Source organism: Pyrus communis, chromosome 13, assembly GCF_041283825.1.
Source record: "Pyrus communis isolate YQ-2024b chromosome 13, ASM4128382v1, whole genome shotgun sequence".
In the NCBI taxonomy this organism is placed as follows: Eukaryota; Viridiplantae; Streptophyta; class Magnoliopsida; order Rosales; family Rosaceae; genus Pyrus; species Pyrus communis.
Window position 1 is genome coordinate 19547487 of NC_142577.1, and position 22974 is coordinate 19570460.

The 22974-nt window shown below is 36.7% G+C and overlaps 1 protein-coding gene and 2 pseudogenes across 2 annotated transcripts; 1 reads left to right on the forward strand and 2 right to left on the reverse strand.

The window, feature by feature from the left end:
- Positions 1 to 1776: 1776 nt before the first annotated feature.
- Positions 1777 to 7377, reverse strand: LOC137736540 (putative aspartic proteinase GIP2 pseudogene; annotated as a pseudogene).
- A 1669-nt stretch (positions 7378 to 9046) lies between these two features.
- Positions 9047 to 13816, forward strand: LOC148691904 (putative aspartic proteinase GIP2 pseudogene; annotated as a pseudogene). The gene is made up of 4 exons (XR_015954703.1): positions 9047 to 9267; positions 9398 to 9448; positions 9558 to 9628; positions 11351 to 13816. The product of XR_015954703.1 is annotated as a putative aspartic proteinase GIP2 pseudogene (transcript).
- Positions 13817 to 16891: 3075 nt separating this feature from the next.
- LOC137738047 (putative aspartic proteinase GIP2) lies at positions 16892 to 18400 on the reverse strand. Its single transcript, XM_068477650.2, has one exon. The coding sequence runs from the start codon at positions 18321 to 18323 to the stop codon at positions 17007 to 17009; it is 1317 nt and encodes a 438-aa protein (XP_068333751.2). The 5' UTR covers positions 18324 to 18400; the 3' UTR covers positions 16892 to 17006.
- Between the last annotated feature and the right edge of the window lie 4574 nt (positions 18401 to 22974).

A 22974-nucleotide genomic window follows, 5' to 3' on the forward strand; every position in this document is an offset into this window, starting at 1 on the left:
AGCCTAATTTTGATCTTCTTTTTATATCATTGTTGGCTGATTTATGTCTTTAAATTTTATCATATGTCACAACTAAGCGGTGATTTATGAACACTTCATTCTACCATCTGATCCACATCATATATATATATATATATATATATATATATATATTGGCATGTCACGTAGATATTGTTTGGGTTGATATTTAAACATTGGGCTTTGCATTAAGGAAGGCCCAAAGGCGCCAAAACAAGTTGAACTTGCCCGAAGCCCAGCAATGGGGCCTGAAGAAAACTGAAGCCTTCTCATCCAAGGCATAAGCCATGTACCTATGATTGAAGTGACAAATGACAGAGACCAGCTCACTACCAGCGAAAAAACACTTTCTAGTGGCATTACAAGTAAATAGATGATGACTCACTGCCCTCCGAGAGCCATCCGCCAAGAGTGAAGCTAAAGCAGTCTGGCTAAATTGTCTATAAAAGGGGAAAGAGACATCAGAGGCAATGACACTCAAACAATCAATCAATCAATATACAAACTCTACTCCTAAGCCAGTTCGGACCCAGAAAGCTGAAACTTGTCCAGATTTAGTCCTTTTAGCTATATCTCCCTTAGAAAAGCTATCTTTTGTCTAGTGTAAAAGCTCTACTACCTTCCTTTAGTGTTGTAGTATCGATTCCCTCATGTAAAACTTGTTTACCATCCATCTCTTTTAGCTTACAACCTCTGTAAACTAAAGGATAAGTGGCTGCAAGAAGTTTAACCTTGCCCGACAAGGTGAAATCTTGCCTGAGTCTCTTTGTTTTGTACTTCCATTTAGTAGATCTATCGCTTAATGTACTTTTTAACATGTATTCAAGTTATTTCCAACTGTTTTCTACCTAAAAGTCCATTTGCATTCAAATATGGTTAACTTAACAAACATGTTTTCACAAGGAACAAATTGTGTTCGAGGAAATGGTTAAAAGGGCCCTGAACTCCCTTCATTTTGAACATACAAGATTATAAACTAAAAGTCCTTGTTTACAAGGCAAGAAAAAGAACTTAATGCAGACTTGACCCATCTGTGACAATCCTTTGATAACAAGAAGTTTAAGTAACTTGGGGCGCAAGTAATTGACTTAAATCACATCTATTCAACATTTGTTATACTGAGATAGCAGTGGCACCCCAAGATCCTTGTTAGTTTTGATTGTGAGCCTCAAGGCCTACACCTAAGACCCTAGAAATGCACCTTTCAAGACTAACTACTAATCTGTCTTGCAGCATACCCAGCAAGAACCAAGCCCGACAACCAACCAAGTGCCAAACCCCCGAGCTGTGCGAGGGGAAAATCGTTGCCCCCGAACAGATATTATCTTGAATTTGTTAATGCTAGTGATGGAGTGCAGGGAGTACAACGGTATTGTGTGCATCTTGGCAAGCAAGGGTTACCTCACCTGGACAGTTTTCATAGATTCCAATACTTAGTGGATCACAACTAGGTCAGATCGTTTCCCTTTTCAGTTTTCTATCATCTCGATCTTGAATTCTATTACATAGAACATAAAATTATAAACATTTTTCATATATAGATGCATAATAGTTTCTTCAAGATACGACATGCATAATTAATTTTTAAATTATTTTGATTCCATCAAAATACCTTAGATATCAATATTGTCAACATTTCTACATATTATTTGAGACTAGAGAACAATTTTTATTTATTTAATTTTTTTTTTTTTTAAGAAAAGACTCATTAATGTCCAAACTCATATTCAAAAAAACTTCATAAAACACTTGGAAGAAAAAAAAAAAACACAACATAAATTATTATCTGATCACTACATGGCCAGCTAGCCACGAGCTACACTGGCAAAGACACGAATAATGTTGGCGTTCTCTTTGTCTCTAAGCAATAGATGTGAAGTTGAAATCAGCACAAGTTGTCGGTCCAGACAAGAGCGAGTTACAGAACCCAAGCCTAGACGCAGCCAAATCAAACTGCAAAAAATTTTCCTCTAACTGAAGCCCTCCGATTACAATTGAGGTCATTGGGTTACTAGGGCTCAACCCAGCATCCACAAACCCTAAACACAAAACCTCCTCGTTCACTTGCACCATTGAGTTTGCTCCCAAGAACCTCCAGTATACACTCCCACTCTGCAGCACAAAGTCGATGGTAGGCACAGCTGGCCCGACACGTGTCCTTCCGATGCGGGTTGAGTTGAAGCAAGCTCCGAAAGGCTCCACTGGTGCAACCCTAGGAATGTGAGCAGGGACTTCTTTGAGAAACAAATCCACAAACGCGGTGTAGATTGTGTTCTCCAACACCGTGTAAGGGTTGACGGTGCTAATCTTTGTGCCTCCGTAGCCGTATTCTTTAATGACTAGCAAGGAAGTGTTTAACGGCACGGTATTATTGCCTCCTTACCTAATTATTGTGTTGGCTGGCATGAGGACGCAGGTATTATTGTTGCAGCCTGGTCTCACCGGAGGCGAGTTGCAGTCGTGACAAGACTTGGAGTTTGCAAGAGAGCATTGGGCGGAGTGGCAGCGGGAAGGCTTGTAGGTGGAGGAGACAAAGTCTTTCTTGCAGTCAACCCAGAATAACTCACCACCAAGATCTATGGTCAGTTTTAGGGGCACTAGAGGGTTTCTCTGCTTGAAGGTTGTGAGGTCTTGGAGAGTAGAAGCGTTTTTTTGACCGGAAGAACTAGGGCCTTGGGTCTGAATGATTTTTTATTCGTCACAAATTATATGATTTGCAAATTTGATCTAAAAAATTGGTATACATAGCATTACTCACTTCACTTTATTTTTGTATAATGTTAAATGATTGTACACAAAATCAGTATGTATGTTCTTTGAACTTTCATAAACCTAATCTAGCGGCACCAATTTAGTTTATTCATTAATTTGGTCTACATAGTATTACTATGAAAACTTCATTTTAAAGAGATGACTTTTAGAGTAAAACTTTGACTGGTCCTATGATTTTCTAAGACCAACTCCAACCCTTAGAGTGAAACTCAAATTTTAGGTTCTAAATCTCCCATAATTTGCTCAAATCCTTGGGGCAAATATGAGTTTTAACCCAAAACTCATTTAGGCTAGGATTCCCTTGGGTTAGTGGGCTAAGATCTAACGGTTCAAATTTAAATCCAACGGCTAAAGTATTTTTTCATAGTGTTCCACGAGTTTCATATTCATAAAATTAAATTAAGATAGTCTACATAATTTTTTTTTTAAGTTACTTTAAGAAAAAAATTCTTAAATTCTTTCTTTATTAATCTCGGGCTAAAACCTTCTGAGTTAAAATTTTTAAGTTTTAACTCAAGGATTGGAGATGGTTTGAATGGGTTTGTTATTCTTTGCCAGTATTTCTCACCTTTGGAGTAGTGTTTCAAGGTATAAAGCAAGGCTTGTAGCCCAAGGTTTTTGTAATATCCTGAAAAAATTGAAGTATATGAAATTGATATTCATAGTTATGAATATGTGGGCAAAGTAGGGAAATGAATCACTAAATGGTTAAGAATATTTCAGTGGGGAAATGTGAAATCCCGTTCCTAATTTTGAATATTAAATTAAGTATTTTGTAGTCGTATTAGTGGTTACGATGTATTTATACTTACGGCGGATATTTGTTCGATAAGTGAACAGATGAAAATGCCCTAGTTGGCTCAATTTAATTATACAAGGATGTATTTTATCCTCACATATTTTATCATATTCTTGATATATTTGGATAGAGGACGATCCTACGAGCACGTCAAAAATCGTTTGTCCATTGGAACGAGAAATGAAAAGTTACGGACGTTAGAAGTTCTTAAATAAAATAGACATTTAATATTTTTGGGTTCCCATTAAATTGGGAAGGGACCAATTAGAAAAAAAAAAAAAAAAAAAAAAAAAAAAAAAGGCATGAGGAGGATGGACGAACGGAAAGGAGGGGAAAGAAGAAAAACAACTGAAAAAATGGAAGAAAGAAGAAGAAGGGGGGCTGCCCAATTAGGGAGAAAAAGAAGATAGAGGGACCAATGATGGACAGGAGAAAGGAGAGGGAAGAAAAGGAGAGGATTTTTTGTTTTTTTTTTTTTGGGGGGGGGGGGGGTGGTAACAACCCAACAACACTGGGTCATCCTTTAACCTGCGGCCCGACCCGACAAAAGTCATGGTATCGACGCCCTTTCAGGCTGTTTCTCCGGTGATTAGAAGCCACACATCACCTGGAATTGACCTAGCACCCCTTCCTCTTCCAATTTCACAAAATAAAAAATAAAAGCCCGAGTTAAATTCGTTTGATTTTGTGATAAACTCACCGGCAGGTTAGTAGGGTGTACGGCTAAATTCCTCCATTTTTGAAGGTAGTACAGTCGACCACCCCCATCAAACTACTTCTCATGAGGTTTGGAACAAAGCACAGACAACTATAGGGGTGGCGGAGAACCGGAGGTGAAGGATCAAAGCCACCTATTTCTAAGGTTTCCGGTGAGTTCGAGTGAAATTGGGGCCTTTCCCAACCAAATTGGCCTTGGTCACAGGTATGAAACTTGCTCTACTCATTGAGATATACAATTCTGTAAAATTTTATAATTTTTGGAGTTAGTTGAATTTTACGGCGAGTCAAGGAGGCCGACATCCATGTACGGTGGTGTGTGGGCCGAGGCACCCCCTAACCATACTAAGCTAAATTTTGATGGCCTAATTCCATATTTGACATCCTATTAACAAAATTCCATTGTTTGAGTATAATTTCGTTAAGGTCCGACACTTCAATATTATAACAATCGACGATCCGACAGTTGGATCGTCACCAAACTTTGATACATTATAGTACATAATATTTGAGGACCATAGAAACTTACGGATCAGGAATCTGACATATGGATCTTCCCAAATTGGATTTGTAAGTTCGTAAAATAAAACGTTGACCGCCACTGAAAATTATGATTGGCAGAGATCCAACCGTTGGATCGTGGTAAGATTTTAGGAGGTTCTATGAGCATAGTAAGGACCTTAGGAAGTTATGGATCTAAAATCTGATGTGTGGATCTTCCAGATCAAATTACGGAGAGTTGTGGACCCTACCTTGACCGAGTGTTGACTTTTGGTCAACATGTCTCAAAATGTTCTAAATAATAAAATTAGTACTACAGGAGACTAAGTGAAGTCTAGTGGGCCTATATTGGTTAGAGAATGACTTGAATATTTGCAGAAATGAATTAAAAATGAATTGTGAACTACAATTGGCTTGATCCCTCAAAAGGGTACGTAGGCAGTCTAACGAGAAATTAGATGCAACCATAAAATAAATGAGAATAAATTTTAGTGGAAAATCTTCAAAGATAGAAATGTTAGAATGGTTGTTAACCTAAAAGGTAACAATGACATTTTTGACCTACCATTAAATGTATTTCTGAAAAAAATTGGCGAGGCGGGGCAGGGCGTTACAAATGGTATCAGAGCAAATGATCCTACCTTACAATATGCAATATTATTGATGGTTGTGGATGTGAATTGCATTGATTTTGCACTATTTCATAAGTCCTTTGACTAATGAGGAATTTAGGTGAAATACCTATATTGTGGATCACTATGAAGTGAATTGAATTGAGTATGAGTAGAAAATTTTAAAATGCCATATTTTATGTATAGCTATAAGAACGAGTGTTTGACTTAAAGTTTTTGGACTACTCTTGAATTAAGTTGATATTATGTTATTCATTATTAAGATTTTGAACACTAAGTTGATTGTGAAATTGTGACAAGTATATGGAAAAGTCGTATTATACCTGTGCAATTGAGAAATGTTGAATTGGGAGAAAAGGCCCGTGAAAGTTGATTTGGGTGGAAAAGGCCCGTGGATGTTGATTTGGGCAAAAAGGCCTGTGGATGTTAATTTGGGCGTGATGGCCTGTGGAATGGGAGGAATGTTTGATTGGGCAAAATGGCCCGTGGATGTTTGATTGGGCAAAATGGCATGTGGATGTTTGTTTGGGTAAAGTGGCCCGTGAATGTTGATTTGGGCGAAATGACTCATGAAATGTGGAGAAATAATTGAATGGGCACAAAGACCCAGAGTTTCCAGGAGAAAAGCTCCATGTGTGGGTTGTGAGAATGAGTTATCAATGTGGTGTGTATCGACCAGGTATATTACAATCTTTTCCAGTTGCTAGTCACTTATTGGGATAAAAGAAAACGGTGATGAAATTGTTGTTTTGCCAATGATATTTATGGCTGGAAAATTTAAGTATGTGAAATTCTGATAGTTATTTGGCTGATAATGGCTACGATGGGAAAATATGGTAATTGTTTTGCCCAAAAATGAATAGGGCAAAATTTTTATGATGTTTGGTATTGCCAGTGAATGTGGCTAGAATTTCTGATATTGATTCTGCAAATAAATGTTGCTGGGAATCTGAGTATATGGGTGAGAATCACGATGATTTATTGGTTGATTTTTTTTTTTTTGTTTTATTTTGAGCTTGAATAAAATCGTAGACTGAGGTTATGATTTTACTATAAATGGAATGGTGGGATTAGCTTTAAATTCCTTTTCGTTAATCGATGGTAGAAATTTCGGGGACGAGATTTATTTTAATAGGGGTCGAATGTAATATCCTGAAAACATTTAAGTATATGAAATTGATATTCATATTTATGAATATGTGGGCAAAGTAGGGAAATGAATCACTAAATGGTTAAGAATATTTCAAAGGGGAAATATGAAATCCCGTTCCTAATTTTGATTATTAAATTAAGTATTTTGTAGTCGTATTAGTGGTTAAGACGTATTTATATTTACGGCGGATATTTGTTCAATAAGTGAAAAGAAAAAATGCCCTAGTTGGCTCAATGTAATTATACGAGGACATATTTTATCCTCACATATTTTATCATATTCTTGATATATTTGAATAGAGGACGATCCTACGAGCGCGTAGGCAAAAACCGTTCATCCATTGGAACGAGAAACGAAAAGTTACGGACGTTAGAAGTTCTTAAATAAAATTGAAATTTTGGGTTCCCATTAAATTGGGAAGGGACCAATTGGAAAAAGAAAAGGGAGGAAGACGATGGATGAACGGGGAGGAGGGGAAAGAAGAAAAAAAAAACGAAAAAAGGGAAGAAGGAAGAATAAGGGGGGCTACCCAATCGGGGAGAAAGAGAAGAAGGATGGACGAATGACAGACAGGGGAAAGAAGAAAAAAAAAATGAAAAAAAGGGAAGAAGGAAGAATAAGAGGGGTTACCCAATCGGGGAGAAAGAGAAGAAGGATGGACGAATGACAAACAAGAGAAATGAGAGGGAAGGGGGAAGAAAAGAAGAGGAACCGAGGGGGGGAGGGTAACAACCTAGCCAAACCTGGTCATCCTTTAACCCGCGGCCTAACCTGGCAAAAGCCATGGTTTCCGACGCCCTTTCAAAATATTTCTTCGGCGATTAGAAGCCACACACCCCCTGGGATTGACCTAGCACCCCTTTCTTTTCCAATTTCATCAAAAAAATGGAGTTAAATTGGTTTGATTTCGTGATAAACTCACCGGCGAGTTCGTGAGGTGTACGACTAAATTCCTCCATTTTTTAAGGTAGTTCGACCACCAACATCAAACTACTCCTCATAAGGTTTGGAACAAAGCCCAAACAACTATAGGGGTGGCGGAGCACTGGAGGTAAAGGATCGAAGCCACCCATTTCTTGGGTTTCTGGTGAGTTCGAGTGAAATTGGGACCTTTCTCGGCCAAATTGGCCTTGGTCACAGGTATGAAATTTGCTCTTTTCATTGAGATATACAATTTTGTAAAATTTTATAATTTTTGGAGTTAGTTGAATTTCTAGCAAATCAGGGCGGTTGACCGTTGTGTGCGGCGGCGTGTGAGCCAAAGCACCCCTTGACCATCCTAAGCTAAATTTTGATGCCTTGATTCCATATTGGACATCCAATTAACGGAATTCCATTGTTTGAGTACAATTTCGTTAAGGTCTGACACTTGAATATTATAGCAATCGACGATCCAACCATTGGATTATCACCAAACTTTGATACATTATAGTATATAATATTTGAGCACCATAGAAACTTATGGATCGGGAATCTAATGTAAGGATCTTCCCCAATTGGATTTGTAAGTTTGTAAAATAAAACATTGACCGACACTGAAAATTGTGATTGACGGAGATCTGACCGTCGGATCGTGGTAAGATTTTAGTATGATGTTCTATGAGCATAGTAAGGACCTTAGGAAGTTACGGATAGTAAGGACCTTAGGAAGTTACGGATAGTAAGGACCTTAGGAAGTTACGGATCAAAAATCTGTTGTGCGGATCTTCTAGATAGAATTACGGAGAGTTGTGGACCCTACCATTGACTGAGAGTTGACTTTTGGTCAACATGTCTTAAAACGTTTTAAATACTAAAATTAGTACTATAGGAGACTAAGTGAAGTCTAGTGGGCCTACATTGGTTAGAGAGTGACTTGAATATTTTCAGAAACGAATTAAAAATAAATTGTGAACTACGATTGGCTTGATCCCTCAAAAGGGTATGTAAGTAGTCTAACGAGAAGTTAGATGCAACCGTAAAATAAACGAGATTAAATTTTAGTGGAAAATCATCAAAGAAAGAAATGTTAGAATGGTTGTTAACCGAAGGGGTAGCAATGACATTTTTGGCCAACCATTAAATGTATTTCCGAAAAAAATTAGCGGGGCGGGACGTTACAGTTTTTCTTAAGAACATGGGATTGACTACTTGGACACCTTTAGTACTATTGTGAGGCATACCACTGTCAGAATTATTCTAGCTCTTGCTGCCATTAATAATTGGAATCGCAAAAATTAGACATATATAATGCCTTTTTACATGGATATTTTGTAACGACCCGTCCTTAAAATTTCGGTTTTATAATTTTTTAAACATATGATTTTTTTACTTATTATTTACTATATATTACTATATTATTTCTATATTTTATTTAATATAATTTTAAATAGGATTTTGTGTGGCCGTGGGGCCCATACCCCATTTCCCATTTTCTCCGTGTTTCCCTTTTCCCTTACATTCTGGAATCCTCTTGAACTAGCTCTATCTTTCTCTCTTCCCCCTACCTTGATAACTTTATCTCTTTCAACTTACCCCATTTCTTCTCTCAAACTTATCACAGACAACCAAGCCTCAAGGGGTTGATTGCACCCCAGATCCTTACTTTATTTCCTCCCTCTCATCCCTGTCAACACTGCAACCTTGCATGCACGGTTGAACACTGGCGACCTAACTCGGAATCCAACAAAACCGAGGTGAGTTCAAGGTTGATTTGAGTTTTGTTGTGCCCTCACTTCATTTCTTTTTCTTAGGGACTAAAATAGGTGAGGTTCGAAGCTAGCTTTTTGAGTTAACCCCTATGTATATCTTTGTGTATGTGCCCAGATTTCGGTTGTCTTCTCCATGTAAACTTTGATGAGTTTGTGAAGTTTTGAGGTTGTGCTTTACTCGAATCGATCTAGGTACTTAAATACCTTTCTGCATGTAAAAATTGGTTGGAAAATCATTATGTTTGACGTGCATGCACTCTGCCTTCCATTTCCAGATTTCGACGAGGAAACTAGCAAGTTGCAGACCATTTCAGGCCATTAATCTGTTTTGTTTTGTTATAATTTGGTATAATCTTGTTCCTTACTTGTCTAGCTTCATTTTGATGTTTAAATGGTAATTGTTTATTGTGATTTGACCCCAAATCGGAGCCGAGGAAATTTCCTGGCTAAAAGTCCAGCTTTCTCCTTCGTTGGGTCCGGTGACCTGTGAACTCAATCAGGTCGAGCCGACCCGCAACCCAATTTGAACTCGGCCCAAACCTTTGGGCCATGTAACCCATTAACCCAAGCCCAATTCCTTTAACCCAGTAACTTAGGCCTAAAGGCTTAACCCAATAACCCTAACCTAGGCCTAACTCAATAATCGGCCCAACCCTACAACCCAAGCCCAAATCCGACCAGTTGACTGTTAACCCGACCCGTTGACCGTTAACCCAACCCGTTGACTTTTCGATCAACGTTGACTGTTAACTAGTCAACGTTGACTTTTGGGTTGACTTTTTCAGGTTTCGGCCAAGACCCCTCATAGACTAATTTTGACATCCTGATTCCAAATCCACACTCCGTTTTCACAAATTCAATTGTTTTAGTAGAGTTTCACTAATTGGTCCTCGTATGTGTTTAGGTACGATTGTTAGTGGCGATCTAGTTCTTCCTAGTTCAAGCGACTCCCTAGCAGCGGAATATTTGTCAGTGAACCCTTTCTAAACCTGCATGTTTATATAAAATATTAGGATTGCATGCATATCTTATTTCATAATTTGAGCATGTTTTAAAGTATGTTTTAAGGATTTCCATATTTTTGGTTTATAGAGAATTTATGATTTATTTAAATTGCTTTACGAAATATTTATGATTTATCTAATTTACATTCTACTAAAGGTTATGAACTATTGCTTTTATACATAAGAAATTCGGTGGATTTACGAATATGAATTAGCATAGCCTTATTTGACGAGGTTTTGAGCTTTTGAGCTCTGATGTTTTGACATGAGTTTTTGAGATATGTTTTCTATAAATATCTAGTGGGTTATCATACAACACATCTACACAACACGATTATATAGAAGTCTATGGCCATAGGACACAGTTAAGGATACTTATGGTATACCCCTCAGCTTTACTGACGGAACCAGTGTCGGACAGCTTCACTAGCCACGACTAGTGTCGATGTGTGATGTTATATGTTTCTTCTTTGGGGTAACCCAGAGTCGTACAGCTTCACCTTCGGGTGATGGAGCTACCATATTTCTTCATTGGTGTAACCCAATGTCGTACAGCTTTACCTTTGGGTGATACATAGGTACTGCCTTCGGGCGAATGGGGAATGAGATATTTATGCGATACCCCTAACTTCACTAGCCTAGGGCTAGTGTCGGTGTGTGATGTTATATATTTCTTCTTCGGCGTAACCCAGAGTCATACATCTTCACCTTCGGGTGATGAGGCCTACCATGTTTCTTCACTAGAGTAACCTAGTGTTGTACAGCTTCACCTTCGGATAATGGACAGCTACTACCTTCGGGCACCTATGATACCCCTAAAAAGTACAGTATTTATGAGATTTACGGATTTGCCTTTGGGCGTTTTGATATCATTTTTAGAGATGATTTTACAGCTACGCACATTTCCTGCATGCTAGAGTTTTAGCAAAACCTATAGGTAGTATTATATATGTGTTTTCAAAATAGGGGGTTATTATGTTCAAAAAAGAAAACGGTTTTCTTATTATTAGTATTATTATTATAAACTTTGGTCCACTCACCCTTTTGTTTTGCGCCTCTTTTAGGAGTTAGAATCGAGGCATTCGATCCTGTCGTCAGGGCATTTCCGGATAGGTATCATCAAGTCTTCTCAGTGTAGGACTCACTTCTTTATTCATATATTTTATTGTAATACTTCATATATTCCTTGATTAGTTGTATGCACTAAACATGTTTCCGCATGGACATATCTCTTTCTAATTACATATTTTATTTATATGCATGTTTAAAATGGCTTCGCCACCCCCTGGGTGTTATAATCTTAACATATAGCTTTACTGGTTCCAATCCAGTGAAGATACAAAAGGTGGTTTAAGAGCTCTTTAAGGTATTTGAGTTAAAAGACATGGGTCAGCTGACTTATTTTTTGAGTTTGCAAGTTCAATATAATGGAGATGTTTTTGTTAATCAGTCCAAATACATTAAGGATTTGGTTCACAAAGCAGGAATGGACTTATGTAAACCTACAACCACTCCTTGTAAACCTTGTCATCAAATGCTTCATTCAGAAGGACAAATTTTGACAGACCCAACCACTTATAGAAGCATTGTGGGTTCCTTATAATATCTAACTTTTACTAGGCTAGATATTGCCTTTGTAGTGAATATAGTATGTTGGTTCATGGCTTCACCAACTGATATCCATTTTGAAGCTGTCAAGAGAATTATTCGATATCCCCAAGGAACTATAAACACTGATATTGTTTTTTCTGCAAACACAATTACAAAGCTTAATGCTTTTTCAGATTCTGATTGGGTTGTACATTTGAATACTCGAAGATCAATTATTGGTTATGTGGTTTATTTAGGGAATAATCCAATCTCTTGGCTGTCTAAGAAACAAAACTCAGTGTCAATGAGCTTTATTGAGGCTGAATATAAAGCCTTATCACATACTGCAGTAGATATAGCTTGGGTATGAAATATATTAAAGGACTTGGGAATGTTCTTACAAGTTCCACCAACAATTCACTGTGACAATATGTTTGCCATTGCATTAAGTGCAGATCTAGTTTTTCACTCAAGGATAAAACATCTTGACACAGATTACCATTTTGTAAGGGACAGAGTGCAACAAGGAGATTTGGAGGTTTTATACATTCCAACTGAAGACCAAACTGCAGATGTCGTCACTAAAGGTCTTCACAATCTCTCATTTGTCAATCCAATCTCAAACTGGAAAATCCCAGTTGAGATTACGGGGGGATGTTGAAGATATATGACTACTGCCATATCATTTGACACATCATCACAGTTAGATAGGAATGCCACATCAGCTATTGTAGTATGTTAGTTTGTTAAAAGTTAGTTACATTGGTAGATTAGTTGACAAGCTAGATTCAGCTGCTATATAAGCTTGTATTAAATCATTGTGGGATGATCTTTTCCATCTTTCTAAGAAATAATAAAGTCTGCATTGTCTTGATTTTCTCTCTACATTTCTTCTTATGCAGTTTTTATATTTTTCTGCAAAACATTCATCTATGTATACCTTGATGAATGTTATCACCACCCTGGTAAACTCGTCTCAATCCCTAACTTCCTCTTCATTTGTAGTCAGATGTATCTTTTGGCAAAGCTTCCCACTACCATCAATGGTTTCGCTGGACTTGGCAAGGATAAAATTGGAATTCCATCCCAATTCGCTTTCGCTTTCAGGTTCAGCAAAAAGTTTGCCATTTGCTTGCCTTCTTCCACAAAATCATACGGCTGTTATTTTCTTTGGTCTCGACCCTTATGTTTTGCTCCCTAGTATGGATGTGTCCAACTCGCTTACTTACACCTCATTGCTCCTCAACCCTTTCACCACAGCCCTGGATTACGTGGAAGGTAAGCCTTCGGCTGAATATTTCATCAACGTAACGTCTATCAAAATGAACGGCCTTACATTGCCGTTAAATTCTTTGTGACTCATCTTAGATCAAAACGGCCTTGGTAGTACAAAAATTAGCACCGTTAATCCCTACACAGTGTTGGAAAGCTCAATCTTCAACACTCTTAGTTGGGCATTTCTGAAATTACTCCCCGCTTCAATTCCTAGATTGGGATATATAGAGCCTTACGGACAATGCTTTAACTCGTCCTACATCAGAGAGAACGACGTGCTTAGTATTGATTTAGTGTTGCAGAGTGAGAGTGTGTATTGGAGGCTGTCTAGACCAAACTCGATGGTGCAAGTCAAAAAAGACGTGGTGTGTTTGGGATTTGTTGATGCTGGGCAAAGTCCAACCCCTAGGACTTCCATTGTGATCGGAGGGCATCAATTGGAGGAGAATCTTCTCCAATTTGATTTGGTTAATAAGAAGTTTGGGTTCAGCTCCTCACTACTGTCTCAAAAGATCAGTTGTTCCAACTTCAACTTCACTTCTACTGCTTAGAGAGAAAGTGTCCTTTAGGTACCTGGTGTGCTTTCATTGTTTATTATAATGTTTCTTCCTTTTATTAAAACAATAATATTGTTTTATATTGTAGGTGTTTATTAATCTTCTTGAATCTTGATTGCTTTCAATGCAATATTTGGCATCATGACAAATCTATTTATTTGATATTTTACTAAAAAAATATTGTTGTATAATTTTGTATATGAAACAACTAGTCCTACCCATGGAGGATTGGAATGGTACTACTTCACACGATGTATTTACTTTTAGGGTAATTTTGTGAAAAATTAATAAAAAGTTACAATATTAATAATGGATCAACAATATTTATGTTAAGTTAATCATGTATTGTGATACTTAAATGCCTTTAAAATAAACAAAAAGTACAAAATCTGCAACTACAGCTAGCACCCACTTCAACTAACACTCTATTTCTTATAGGTTTATATTTGGAATAAGTCAATACGGATCAGACATTGCATTGTTTCCTAATTCTGTTTTTTACATTTGGATCCAGACACTGAGTTGCAGCGTCCATTTATTGGTTTTGTTTTTTCCATCACTCACACACCTCCTACATGTTCCTTTGTACATTTGGATTCAAACACTGCAATGCAGTGTCCGTTTCCTGGTTCTGTTTTTCACTTTTGGATTCAGACGCTGTGTTGTAGTGTCTGTTTCCTGGTTCTATTTTTTTCATCACTCACACGTCTCCTACACTTCACACCTCACGGGACTCCTAATTTTACATTTAGATTCAGACACTGTAATACAATGTTTGTTTCCTAGCTTTGCTTTTTACATTTAGATTCAAACACTATAATGCAGTGTCCGTTTTCTAGTTCTGTTATTTAACAATTGGATTCAGACACTACAATACAGTGTCCATTTCTTGGTTCTGTTTTTTACATTTGGATTCGAACACTACAATGCAGTGTCCGTTTCCTGGTTCCTTATTATTATTATTATTTTTTTTTTTTAGTTGACTCCTTCATGTAAACATAGGGTGAAAGAGTGATAGAATATACATATTTTAACTATTTACTAGATTCAGATAATCTCAAGATCAGTTCTAGAGGAATATAAATCCAACGGCCGAATCCTCTTCCCCCTCAACTTTTATTTCTCCCTCGCACCCCCACACCCCATCGTTGTTAACAAACCCCAAATTCAATTGCAGGTCATCTATGCTTTAAGTTTGATTTATTTTCACTATCCTCACTATCCTTTACTGTTTTAGTTTTTTATTTGTGATCTCTTTCTTCTTGTTCATCTTTGAGATTTCTCTCACTCTAATTCTTTCATAGTTATGAAAAAGATCTCTGCAACCAAAAGACATTGATTTGCACGACCCCTCTCTTTGTTGTTTCATTAACATCAGCTAAGATTTTAAGGTCAAAGGACTTGCAACTGAGGGATGCGGTGGTGGTGGGGCTGGGTAAGGTGAGTGACTTACAATTGGTGGTTGTGGGTTAGGTGGGTTGTGGCAGTGTTGGGGCTGATTTTGAGGTGGGGTTGAATTTAATTTGGAATTTGAGGAGTTGGTGGTTTGAGGTTGAGAGCTTCGAAGTGAGGGAAAAAGAGAAGAGTTAAGGGGGAAAAGAGGAAGGATAAGAGATTTTGGTCATTTGATTTGGATGAGATCCATCGGCCAGGAGGATCTCCACAAATTGATCTGGAGATGATTTAAATTCATATTTATAATATATTAAGCCCATATAACATTTATAGAGAGAAAAAGAAAGAGTGAATGACAGAATAGTCAAATTCTAACTATTTATAATGACTAAAAACCTATGTGGCATTTATTATTGACCTATGCCTAATTAATAAAAATATATCATTGATTAAGTCCAAAACAAAAATACTCCATTGATATATGGCTTAATAGTAAAGTTTTTATTGACTTTTGCCTAAATTACCTTTACTTTTATGCAATTAAGTTTGAATTATCATCAATTTAATTTGAATGAATGTAATATAAATTATTATCTCGTTTGTCATAAAAGAAAATAGTGCTTATCATGAAATGTTATTGTATTTATTCATTGAGATTTTTTAAGAATTATTCTATTTGGTCTAGAACTGTTGTAATCATTCTTGTCTTAAAGTGCATTTTTAGTCTATTTACAAGTTGTGGCCTTCTTGAATTAACATATGAGAGAAGTAAGAGAGATAACCCACTCTATAACCACTTAAACAGAAATCCCTATGTGAGGAGTGAATTTAGAAAATTACCTTCGTTCAATTGTTCTTTGTAGGATCGAATAGTTTATAGGGAAACGAATCCGAATATATTTATTTATGATGATCCCATTATATGATTACTCATATCCCATTATCTCCAATTCATTTTGTTAATTACAGTTTGTCTTTTTCTTGTATTGACTTTTACCCCCTCCAGTATTTTAACATTTTTTCTGTGTACCATTATTGACTTTGTATGGCGTTTGGAGCTGTGGGCGAGGAAGCTAATCGTTCGAAGATGGAAAATAATAGAACTATGGACTAGGAAATTGTGGGTAATGGTAGAGTGTTTAAATTTTTAAATTAAATTTGTAAGTTAAATGTCACTTAGTATTACATATAGTAGTATTTTTCTTCACTTATAAATGAAATATCTTATGTTCGATTTTTGCTAAAGTAAATTTAAATCACATTATTGACTCTGCCAAAGTGTGACTCTCTATAGGCTTTCCATTACATCATGTTTTAGGTACGATGTTTTATAATGCTGGCAAGAAAATTATGCTAAAAATATAATATGACGAATAGTCTATGAAGAACCTATTTTTTAGAGGGTTTATTTAACATTTGTCTAATATAAATAGTGTGTGACTTTTCATATTGACTTTTAACTTATTGCCTTTGGGCTGGTGAGCAGGCACACTAGAAAATTGTTAGGAATAGAATGGGGACTCGATGAAAATTTACTTGTTGCCGCGTCTCTTGACTTTGATTTTATTTTTTAATTAACACTTCAAACCTTCATTTTTTTTAATCTAAACCAACCAATTCGAGTTTAGAGGAGGATATATCTCTTACTTTACTGTATCCGTATCCAATTTGGAATAGAAGGGATATGCGACTAATAAGTCCATCATGTGTATGATATTTGTAAATTTGGAAATCTTATTCTCCAACATTGTATACAACTAATAAAAGCTGAGGTATTTAGAAAAAAGATTAACAAAGTTTAAGCGTTGCATAAATCGTAATCATCCTGACCATTATTCATAATGTAATTACCATAATGAAAAAAATTACAAATAACAGTTGAATCATAAGGTCCTCTAACTTCTTAAGCATTAGAAGTGAAGTTGAAGTTTGCACAAGTTGTCCGACTGAACAAGAGCGAGGAACTAAACCCAAGCTTAGAAGCAGCCAAATCAATCTGCACCAAATTATCCTCCAGTTGGTGCCCACCAATCACAATAGAAGTCCTTGGCCTTTCACCTCCATCCACAAACCCTAAACACAACACATGGTCGCTTACCTGCACCATTGAATTTGCTCCAAATATCCTCCAGTACACACCCTCGCTTTGCAACACGAGATCAATTTGAGGCACAGCAGGCCCAACCCTCGTACTACCAATGTTCTTCGAATTGAAGCATGCTCCGAAAGGCGCTACTGCTTTCACTCTTGGGATGTTTGCAACCTCTTTCACAAATGCATTGACCACGGCATTGTAGATTGATGTCTCCAAAACCGTGTAAGGATTCACAGTGCTGAGCTTCGTGCCACCATACCCTTCATTGTCAATAGCCAGCAATGAAGTATTCAATGTAACAACCTTTTCGTTGATCTTAATTGACTTCACCTTGATGAAGTAGTCTGAAGAAGGCTCGCCTGTGAAATAAGCACCTGCTGTGCTGACAGGGTTGAGGATCAGTGGGGTGAAAATAAGTGACTTGGACACGTCAATATTGGGAAGCAGATTATAAGGCCCATCCCCGAAGATCACAACACCTTTAGAACTCGTTGAAGAGCTCAAACAAATTGCGAATTTTCGACGGAAGCTAAAGGCGGAAGCGAATTGGGAAGGAAGCCCAATTTTAGCCCGGCCGAGGCCAGCCATGCCCTTGACACCACTGGCTAGACCTTCCAACAAAAATGCATAACCACAAGTGAAGAGTAGGTTGGGGACAGAGACCAGCCTACCAGGATTGGACCCATCTGTGGATTGGATGGACACCATGTCTTGACCTAGGTCACCGCCCCCGGCGGTGCGGTTGATGGGGTTGTCCAGTAAGAGACCACATGTGTTGTTGTTGCAGCCTGGAGATGGGGGAGAGTAGCATTCTTTAGTACAAGACTTGGAGTTTGCGAGTGAGCATTGAGCGGAGTTGCAACGGGCGGGCTTGTAGGTGGATGAGATATAATCTTCACATTCAACCCAAAGGAACTGACCTCCAAGATGTACTGTGAGTTTTATGGGGACAAGAGGGGATCTTTGGCTCAAAGTGGTGAGGTATTGGAGGGTGGAGGAGTCTTTTGTTACTGGAAGGAGAAGGGCTTTTGGTCTGAAAGATGCCGATTTGGCTAGTGACGGGACGAAGATCAAGTGGAAGAGTAATGAGCAAAAGAGAAGGCAATGAAATGAGGAGGAAGCCATTGTTAATTGATTGCTGGCAATTGATAGAGATGGTCGAAGAAGTGGGAGGGCATTGCTACCAATTTATAGGTTTTAGAAGTCCTCGAATACTTGGCGAGCTTGCGAGGAACCGACGCTTTGTCAAACTTGGCAACTTGGGGATATTCTATGTATCTATATCCTTATTATGCCAGCTAAATCCATGGTTTTCATCCTTCCTATGGCTACTTTGTCTCTTTAGATAGCTTTGAATTTCATGGTGTTTGTCCTCTGTTTAATTGTAATATTTTTACCCCTCGTCAATCAAATTGGCTCATCTATTGATGACAAAGTAACAAACAGGAAAGAAGGTTAACTTCTGGAACATTACTTGGAGAGCTTAACAGGAACAACACTATCAATAAAAGTATTTCAATCAAACTTATGTAGTTTTGAGAAGAGCTTATAGTTGAAGTAGTTAATTAAGGGTACAAGTCAGCAATACAGTTAGAAATATAGTTAGCAAGTATGTTAGTATTTGGTTAGTGTTGTTAGGTTTTCTAGTATAAAAACAGAGTTGTGTAATATCCCTCTTTAGTTAATTCATGTCTCATATTTCTCTCTCTAAACTCTCCATGTTCATCTTCTTTGTCTTTCTTCTAATTTTCTCTTCGAATCTCAAATATTTCAATATAGTTAACAAAGAGTATGTATTCTTACCTGAGGTTTTGTATTCTTAGGGCAATTGGTGTGCATGGCCGTCCTACAAGGACTCCTCGGTGTTCTTGAGATGTTATTGTGTTTCCTTTCTTCTTTTTGCGTTAAAGTAAGCACGAATGGTGCTGTTAGGAACTCTCTCGACTTGGCTTGTTTTGGTGTTATTTTTCGAGATCATAATGAATTGGCACTTGATGGTTTTGCGGGATCCCTATGGTTGACGACTTGACGTCATCTTTAGAGGCTGAGTTTCATGCCGTTATTCATGTTGTCTCCTTTACTTGGGATAACGGTTGGCATTTTTATGGAATGAGCGTGATTTCTCTTTCGTTGTTCATTTTCGTTCAACTCCATCTAATGAGGTACATTGACCTATTCATGTTCGTGGCACAATTTCATGTGATTGCATGCAGGGTAGCGGGTATGGGTGTGCCATATATAGTATGAAAGTAATTATGCATGTGACAGATTGCTTAGTTAGTTATTGAGTTGACTGTTCGAGTAGTTTTTTGTGGGATTTTAGTCCTCCTCGTGTTACTGCAGTTTATCTTCATAATGCTTTTCAACTTCCTTGTTAGAGATTTTGTTAAGAGAATTATTAGTATCTCATTACTAATTCTTAGCTGAAGTTCATATCTTGTTATGTAGTATCACTCGCTTAATGAAATAAATTTGGGTAAAGTACAAAAAACTACCTCAACTATCGGTGTCACGACACTTTTATACCTTATCTTTTAAAATTAACAATTTCATACCTCATCTTTAGAATTTGTGCCAATGTTATACCTTTCGTTAGCTTGGCCGTTTATTTCTTAGTTAAATGTTGACGTGGCTTGATTCGAGACCTATTTTTTATTAAAAAATTATTAAAATATTATTAAAAACTAAAAAAAATCATTTATTATTTTTAAATATTAAAATAATAAAGAAAAGTAAATTAAAAAATTAAAAAAAAAACCCCAGGTCCGTTCGTCCCTCCCCCCTCTCTCTCTCTTCCCCATCTTCCTGCAACCCAGAAAGAAGAAGAAGAAGAAGAAGAAGAAAAAGAAGAAGAGAAAAAAAAACAAAAAAAAAAAAATAACCCAAACCAAACTCAGGTTATCCCCCCCTCCCCCCACCACAAACCTAACCCCCTGCAACCCAGAAAGGAGGAGGAGGAAAAAAAAAAAAAAAAAACCCAACCCAACTCGAAAGAGGAGGAGGAGGAGGAAGAAGAAGGGGAAAAAAACTACCCCCCCGGGGGCCCAACCTGCAGAAGAAGTACAAGAAGAAGAAGAAGAAGAAGAGAGAGGAGGAGGAAAAAAAAAAAAAACCCAACCCAACTCGAAAGAGGAGGAGGAGGAGGAAGAAGAAGGGGAAAAAAACTACCCCCCCGGGGGCCCAACTTGCAGAAGAAGTACAACAAGAAGAAGAAGAAGAAGAGAGAGAAGGAAAAAAAAAAGGAAAAAAAGAAAATCTAGTTAGAGCAATAGTTGCTCAATTTTAATCTAATTGTAACAATGGTCTTCCAACATAACTCATTTTAACAAAATTCTGATGCAGTTGACGAAAATGACCATAACTAAACGTTTTGATGAGTTGAGACATCTCGATTGTAGCAATGGTCATTTCAACATAATTTATTTTGATAAAATTCTAACAAAGTTGGCGAATAATCATAACTACATATTTTGATGAGTTAAAGAATCAGTAATAATAAATTTTTAGTTAAATAATCATTGTTTTAATTTGATTAAAATTAAAGAATTATTGCTACAATTTACTCTAACATAAATCGGAGGACTCGGGAACTACGTACTTAGTGCCGCCTGATCAACGCACGTTTTCCAGTTAGTGCTGCGAAATGATGACCTACGTTAGCTTTTGTCTCTTTGACTTTGACTCTTTTTTTTTACATGACACCTCAATCTTTTGGCTTTTTGTAATTTGATCCACAATTATAATTTTAAGAAAAATCTCTCTTAATTTAGTAATACAATCTAGAAATATTGGCTTTGCTGGATGCCAGTTATGATGTATTGGAGGGTGGAAATGCCTTTTGTGACTGCCAGAACAAGGGCTACGGGTTTGAAGGATACTTGGGATAGTGAAGGGGGCGATGAGATTCATATCGAATGGTACCAGGGAGCAACATAGAAAGCAATTTGGACATTATTTATAAAGTATTTGCAATTAATTAAGCTGCTAATTAATCAATGAATTAACTGATGATTGGTTTGAAGAAGTGGGAAGGAGGGCATGTCCATTAATAAAAGTTGGGTGCATTTTTGTTCACTATCTTATTTTTCATTATTAGATGAATATAAATTTTAAGATTTATATTTGTCACTTACGCAAATTTCTAAATTTAACTCATTTAATGATAATAAATAATGTAGTAAGTATTACCTTCATTTGAGAATGATAAGCAAAAATATTTTATAGAAATTTGAAGTCTTTTAAAATTGTTAACCCAAAAGACCCATGTGTTTCAATTCTTATAATATATTCTGTGTAGGGGTGGGTCATTGTAAATAAAATGTGGGCAGCTTCGGCGTCAAGGGTGGCGACGAGGGAATACTAATTGCCAGGAATCCACTCTAATTAAAGTCTTTCTTGCTGGAAACCACGTGCAGATGTGCTAATTAAGTGCATGCCTCCAAACATTAATTAAAGATATTCTCCATCTAAATCTACAGTTTGTGTATAGAAAAGCATCACCGTCTGGTTTGGTACTGAGGTGATTCTGAAAAAAACTGGTATAAAAAAAAGCTGAGAGCTGTTTTTGTGTTTGATAAACATTCAGCTTCAGCTTTTTTTCACAGTTTTGGGTGAAAAAAAACGGTGAAAAAAGCCAAAAACAAGAAACTGCAAAACCCAGCTTTGAAAAACCAGTTTTTTTTCACATCTATTTTACATAAAAGTTTATCAAACATTATAATACTGCTTATTTTTTTCAAAAGCACTTTTACAAAAAAGTTTACCTAACACTATGCTGCTTTGTTTCACAGCTACTTATTCTCACAGCACAGCAGAAGTAGCTTTCTTTCAAAGCACAACAATACCAAACCAGCCCTTAATTTGGTCCTCAAAAAATTATATATATATATATATATATATATATATATATATATTTTACAAAAAGCGGGGGATATTTCATTAGTACGAACGGAACAAGTGTACAAGTTGGTGCTAAAAGGTACATATTTTACAGGACAAAAGATTCTCTCCGAATCCTCTTTGTAAGGATACGAGAATCAATCAATTATGTATGTTTATCGTAAATCATACGGTTATTTTTTGTTAGATATTATTTATATTCAATTTAAAATTTAAAATGATTTCTGACCGCACGATATATGATAAACGGATGTGATTGATTGATTCTTTAGATTCCCACAAAGAGGATCTGGCGAGGATCCTTTTCCATTTTACAGAGATAATATTGCACAATTAACAATAAAACAAAAACAATGCTTGAATATTCAAAGATAAGTAAGAATTCCTATCTAAAACTATTCGTCTTTGAATTATAGAGATTTGTGCTTATGATCAAAACCGTTCAAATTATAAATATTTTGTAAATATTAACTTTGCAAAATTAAAACTAAAATCATTAAGTCAATCTATTGTAACAAATACAAAGACGGTTCGTAATGCTTTTATTAATTTCGTTCATATGTTTTTAATTAATTTATTACAGAAACAATTTTTATAAAATGATTTATAATACGAATGATTCTAATCATAAATACGAAGCTCTATAGATTGACAACCAACAACTTTGAGTAGAAACTCTTACTCAAAGTCTCTCTATATGGCCACTAACCACTACAGTAACTAATAAACATTGGTGCAAATACGCCACAAATACAACGGTAGACGTAACACACCTGCAACCGTAGCACACTGCTAAATGATGAAGCCAAAACAACTCGGCAAAGCAAGCACAAAACTGCTAAGCGAACTGTGTTCATAAAGGCCTGCCTAGGGTCGC

Coding starts and splice junctions, on each gene's coding strand:
- LOC137738047 (XM_068477650.2), bottom strand. CDS start 18,323: ATGGCTTCCTCCTCATTTCATTGCCTTCTCTTTTGCTCATTACTCTTC.